At 35.8% G+C, this 6493-nt stretch overlaps 1 protein-coding gene across 1 annotated transcript; it reads right to left on the bottom strand.

The window, feature by feature from the left end:
• Positions 1 to 610: 610 nt before the first annotated feature.
• LOC140178747 (uncharacterized) lies at positions 611 to 2594 on the bottom strand. The gene is made up of 5 exons (XM_072215984.1): positions 2408 to 2594; positions 1385 to 2232; positions 1225 to 1276; positions 1052 to 1173; positions 611 to 949 (listed from the first exon to the last, which is right to left on the bottom strand). The coding sequence occupies exons 1-5, from the start codon at positions 2592 to 2594 to the stop codon at positions 611 to 613; spliced, it is 1548 nt and encodes a 515-aa protein (XP_072072085.1).
• Positions 2595 to 6493: the final 3899 nt, after the last annotated feature.

Below are 6493 nucleotides of genomic sequence, written 5' to 3'. Positions count from 1 at the left end.
TGGTACATCTTAGTGCTTCTCGGATGGATAGAAATCCCACTTTTGTGTGCCTCCTTCAAGATATTCTGCCGTAAGTTTCCAACGTCCGGCACAATAATTCGGCCCTTAAATATCCATAATCCATCCTTGTCCTCTGACACTCTCCAATCCTTCCCTTGTTCAATTGCCGGCAATACTTTCTGTAATTCTTGATCGTCTTGATGAGCTTTTAAAAGTTCAGCTTTAAAATCACTTGAAATTTGCAGTTGACTTAAACACAGAGTGCCAAACTCCTCTCTAACTCCCAATTTCAGACCTTCGAATGCTTTTAGCAACTCTTCCTCTCGTAGCATCATCCAAGCAGCGCATAGGGACTTCCGGCTCAAAGCGTCCACCACAGCATTCGCTTTTCCAGGGTGGTAGTTTAACTCGAAGTCATAGTCTTTCAGAAGCTCCATCCACCTCCTCTGACGCATGTTCAGTTCTTTTTGCTCAAAGAGGTACTTCAAGCTTTTGTGATCTGAGAAGACTTGGAACTTGACACCATAGAGGTAATGTCTTCAAATCTTTAGAGCAAACACAATGGAAGCAAGCTCTAAATCGTGAGTCGGGTAGTTCATCTCATGCGGCCTTAACTGCCGTGAGGTGTATGCATCAGCACACACCCCAGACCCTTCAGTGATGTGTCACAGTATACTTCAAATGGTTCACTTGGCTTGGGTAACACCAACACAGGTACAGTGGTCAACCTCTGTTTCAACACTTGAAAGCTTTCCTCGTACTCAGGAGTCCAAACAAATGGTACATCCTTCCTGGTCAGCTTAGTTAAAGGTAAAGTGAGTTGTGAAAATTCTTTAATGAACCTCCGATAATATCCCACCAAACCAAGAAAACTCCTAATCTCTGTCACAGAAGCTGGTCGCTCCCAATTCATTACCGCCTCAACTTTAGCAGGATCCACAACAATCCCCTGTTAACTTACTACATGACCAAGAAATTTCACCTCACTTTTCCAGAACTCGCATTTAGATAACTTGGCGTATAATTTTCTCTCCTTCAAGATTTGTAGCACAGTTTGCAAGTGTTCCACATGTTCTACTTCAGTTTTAGAATAAATGAGGATGTCATCAATGACGACGACAATGAATTTATCTAAGAACGGACGGAAGATTCGGTTCATGTAGTCCATAAACACTGCAAGAATGTTCGTCAACAAAAAAGACATTACAGTGTACTCGTAATGACCATAACGAGTCCTGAAAGCAGTCTTAGGGATGTCTTCATCTCTCACCCTTATCTGGTGATAACCGGATCGCAAATCAATCTTAGAGAAAACTCCAGCTCTTTGTAACTGATCCATGAGATCGTCAATCCTCGGCTGTGGGTACTTATTCTTTATTGTGACCTTATTCAGTTTCCTGTAATCTACACAGAGACGCATCCTCCCGTCTTTCTTCTTCACCAGTAACACCGGTGCTCCCCACAGAGAAACACTTGGTTGGATGAAGCATTTACCCATTAAATCTTCTAACTGAGCCTTGAGTTCGGTCATTTCTAAAGGTGATATCCTATAAGGAGCACTCGAGATCGGGCCTATCCCAGGCACCAACTCAATTGCAAACTTGACTTCTCGTTTAGGAGAAAATTCATCAATGTCATCTGGAAATACCTCAGAAAATTCACAAACGACCGGAATTTTCTCTAGGCTTTGTTCATCTCCCGAAACACCCGTGGTTAATAGCATAACATCCTGACACTCATAACCAGAACAGTTTACTACCATGGAATTCAAATAGTAGCTATTCGCCACAACCGGCCCTTCCGATCCTTCCGGCATAAAGTACACTGATTTCTCAAAACAGTCAAGTAAAATATGATTCTTAGATAACCAATCCAGTCCCAAAATGAGATCCAGACCTGTCATCAGTAAACATATCAATTCATGAACGAGTTCATGTTGTTGAACCCAAAACGAGACTTGTGGACATTCTAATCTAGTCACAACGGCTTCATAATTGGCATTATGCACCTTTATATCATAAGCTAAGACTACAATCTTCAATACTAACTCACTAGCCCTTTCAAATGCTACAAATGAATGCGTCACCCCAGAATCAAACAAAGCACTTAAAATTTTACCAGCTACTTCACAGTTACCTCCGATCAAAGTCTCGGATCCCTCGTCACCTGCTGCAGAAGTGGTGTACACTCTCCCTGGCTGCTGCACTCTACCAAACTCATACTTCTTCTTCTCTGGGAAATTCTAGGCCAAGTGCCCGCGTTGTTCGCAAAAGAAACACACTCCTAGTCCTACTCTGCACAGACCCCAGGGGGTTTTTCCCGCACCTCTGACAGCTCAAGTCCTGCTGTGGTTGCTTTCCATACATTTTTATTTGATTGGCATTATTGTTTGGCCTCCTAAAACTACCTTGGCCCTGATTATATTGCAAAGCAAAATATCTACGCTTGAAATTTCTGCCCCTCGGTGCAAAGTTCCTTTCTTGAGCCCTCTGAAATGGTATCCACTGACATCTTTTCTCTGCTGCCACCTTCCTCACACATTCCTCAACCACCCTACTCTTATTCACGAGTTTAAAAAACACCCTAATCTCCATCGGTACAACGGAGCTCAGAATATTACTCCGGAGGCCCCTTCGTACTTAATGCACTTCCATTTAGCAAAATCCTCAGGCGCACCTTAGCAAATGCGGGAAATCGGCACAGTTCTTTGAATTTGTTAGTATACTCGGCAATAGTCATCTGGCCTTGTTTCAGTTGTAGCAATTCAAGTTCTTTAGTGTTTTTGACCGAATTGGGAAAATAATTTCTATAAAACTCTGTTCGGAAGACCTCCCAAGGTATCATAGCATCATCTGGCTGCAGAATACGTCGTGTTCTCTGCCACCAGTACTGGGCCTCGCCTTGCAGTTGATAAGTCCCAAATTCAACCCACTACTCCTCGGGAACCTGCTGAGCCTGCAGTGCCCGCTCTATAGCCTGAATCTAGTTATCTGCTTCAGTAGGGTTTGAGGTCCCCCTGAAGGTCGGAGGGTGAGCCTTCAGGAAAGAGGCAAGCGTCATTGGACCCTCATCACCATTATTCCTGTTGTTCCCATTATTTATCTGATTACCCAGTGCCTTGGCTGTCACTTGCATAGCCGCAGCCATGTTTTCCAGAGCAGCCATGAAACCTACAGGGTTATTCCCTGCCGGTTCAGGATTTTCATAGCCTAATCTACCTCTACCTCACCCGCGACAGCGTCCACGAGGCGCCATTTGGTTCCTATACACACCAAACAAGTGATATCAAATTGATCAGTCTCAATATCGCAAGTATAGTGCTTCAAGTTCCAAATGCATGCTCATGAACGTTTATGCCATATATATCAGTTAGATATCCTAACAACAAATAGACACACACACACACACACAGAGAATGCACAGAAGCATAGTCAGTCAGTCCCTCAGGCTCTACAGGAATGAACTGCTCTGATACCATAATGTAACAAATGGCACGTCAGTAGTTAAACGGCGTCGTTCTCTCCCAAGTGTTTACACCTCTTCAGTTTCTTACATTCATTCCATTCCATTCTTCTTTCTCTCAGAATAAAATCTCTTCCTATTTTTCGATATTTGCCTTTTCATCTCTACAAAGAAGTAGAAGCAGCGTTGAACGTTGACCTATAGTGTAGTCCGACGACGACATTGTTTAGAAGTTGAAGGTAATAGCTTTGCAAGAACGTTGGTCACGCAAAAATGTTGGAATTTACAAAGATGATATAGAATCTACTGTCAGAACCTACTATATGATGTCTCAAAGATGGTTCACTCATGCTTCTCCAACACTTTTCAATGCCAGAACACCAAGGCCTCAAATAAGGTTTTTCCTATCTTTTTATAGCCTATGTTTTGATTTCCTCCTCCCTTGTGTAAGATTATTTTGGTGTGGTGAATTGATAATTGGAGACATGATTTAATTGACTATGTTTATATGCTTGATAGTTAAATAGTTACTTCCTTGTATTTATAAAAGATGATAGTATAGAGAGAATATATGATACTTTGAAGGAGTGTGCTCTCATCAACAAATGGGCCGGAAAAATTGGTGTTTTTATTCATTTATAAAGGGGAGTATATGATTTAATTGGTGTTTTCTTCAATTTTGCTACTCATCATGCTCAAATCAACAATAATTTAGCCTCTTAAAAACTAATTTGTTGCTACGACAAGAATGACATTTATGGAGGAGAAGGGATTAGTGTTTATATTTATTGGGCTAATTTACATAGTTTTCTTAACATATGTTATTTGCATCCATTGATTAGCCATGTGTAATGCTCACATATCAAAGTAACGTGCGACTTTAGCAAATATTAATGTTGTTAGGGATAGAATAGACTGAAAAATTAACGTAATTAATTTTAAATCTTTTGAGAACAATTTTGATTAATTTAATTTTTTAGGGATTAATTTGAAAAGTGTGTGATCTTTCAAGAAATAATTTGACTATTTACTCATAATTTTATTGTTGGCAAAAATATTTACATAGCGCATAGTGGACACGCGACTTTTTACATTTTCTACCATTTTAAATGCTAGAAATATAATTATTTATGTTGTCTTCTCCTATCAGTTTAAGATTTTGGGATAATTAGTTACATAACATGGTAGTAGAGCTCTATGTCCAAAAGGTCAAGAGTTCGATCTATGATAAACTCTAAAAATAAAAATAGCATAAAACAAATAAAAAATAGTCTATGTAAAAATCAAACAAACCTAAACAAGATTCTTAAAACACCCTATTTTTTATTTTCGATCTTTAACTGAAATACTCAATTACAAAGGACAGAACAAAATTCTAGAGCTCAACAAAATAAGACAAGTTGAGCCAACAAAATATGGACACTCAATCTCACAAATCAAATAATACAACACCCATATAACCAAACAAAATAAAACTCAAATGTCCAAAATACCTAAATAAAAACAAAACAAAACAAGACATTAGAACAAAACCACCAATAAATCCTATTATCAAACTCTTCAAAAGACAAAATTCAATATTGAATTTTATAATAAAATTCTGGTTCGTAACTCTATACCATTCTTCGTCTTCAGTTTTTTTTTTTTTTTTAATTATATTGTCATCTGTTTTGATATTTTTTTTCAGCTCCTCCTTACACAAATGGTTCACCACATTTAAGTACATTGTAAATCGAGTTGAAATTCAAGTTTCTAAGTTCTTGTTTCTTTTTCTGGGCCATCTATATCACTTTCATCACTTGTTCTTGAATTCTTTCTTTTTTTTTCTCCGAGTTTTGTACACCTCCTTTCTTTTTTGTTTGATGATGTTTTCTGCTGTCTTGTTATACCTTTTTTTTTTTTTTAATTTGTGCCCGCTTTTCTTTTATTTTTGTATCCCTCTAATTTTTTAAGTGCTTTTGTTTTATTTTCCTCCTTTCTTAAAGTTGCTTCCTCTAAATTTATCACTCTATTATTAAGGAATATTTTACATATCTTCTCTCTTCCTCTAAGTTTAACTTGTTCCAAACACAAAATATTTTTATAACAGAATAATTAAATATTAATTTTTATGAATGTTATATATATATATATATATATATATATATATATATATATATATATATATATATATATATATATATATATATATATATATATATTAATTTTTATCGGTGAATTCAAGTTTTAATTAATTTATAAGTTTCTTTTTAATTGACTACGAATCTTTAACCGTGAACAAATAAGGCTAAGAAAAATGTATGATAGTTGAGACTTGAGACTGAAATTTATAATTAATGTTACTGTACATTTTGTCTAACTTTTAGTATCATTCTTTAATAAGTATAACCGTGATAATAACCAACTTTTTATGTTACACTCAGTTAATGTGAACAAATTTCATTATACTATCTCAAGGAAGTAAAGCTACTTATAGCTACAGTTTGACTAACTTGTAATTAAGTCAGTTACTTTGACCCCAACTAACGCATAAGTTACGTGAGGCACAAGCACTAACCTTAGTCATGTATTCGTGTACTAACATGAGTAATAAACAAAAGGATTTTCTTCTTCTTTAATTGAGGTGATGAATTTAAAAATAAATAATCAACCAGTTTTATTTGCATATAATAATAATTAAATCTTGGAAGGAGAATTTTAAACAAAGAAATTGTGCAAAAAGAAATGAATATATAAAGACCGCTTTGCTAGCAGCTTTAGCTTATATATATTGGGAATAATATATGTACTAATTTCTTAATAATTTATACTTTATTAAATTTTAGATAATAATAATAATAATAATAATAATAATAATAATAATAATAATAATAATAATAATAATAATAATAAAGTGGTTATTTTGAATAACAAAGGTTATATAAATGTATGTAAGTCTATTTGATTTACATATGCTAAATAACTTTTTACACATGATAAATTTTATAAATTCAACTGTGTAATAATCATATTATATTATTTCGGTAAATAA

This window comes from Arachis hypogaea, chromosome 14 (assembly GCF_003086295.3).
Source record: "Arachis hypogaea cultivar Tifrunner chromosome 14, arahy.Tifrunner.gnm2.J5K5, whole genome shotgun sequence".
NCBI lineage: Eukaryota > Viridiplantae > Streptophyta > Magnoliopsida > Fabales > Fabaceae > Arachis > Arachis hypogaea.
This window is presented reverse-complemented; position numbering and strand designations above follow the sequence as displayed.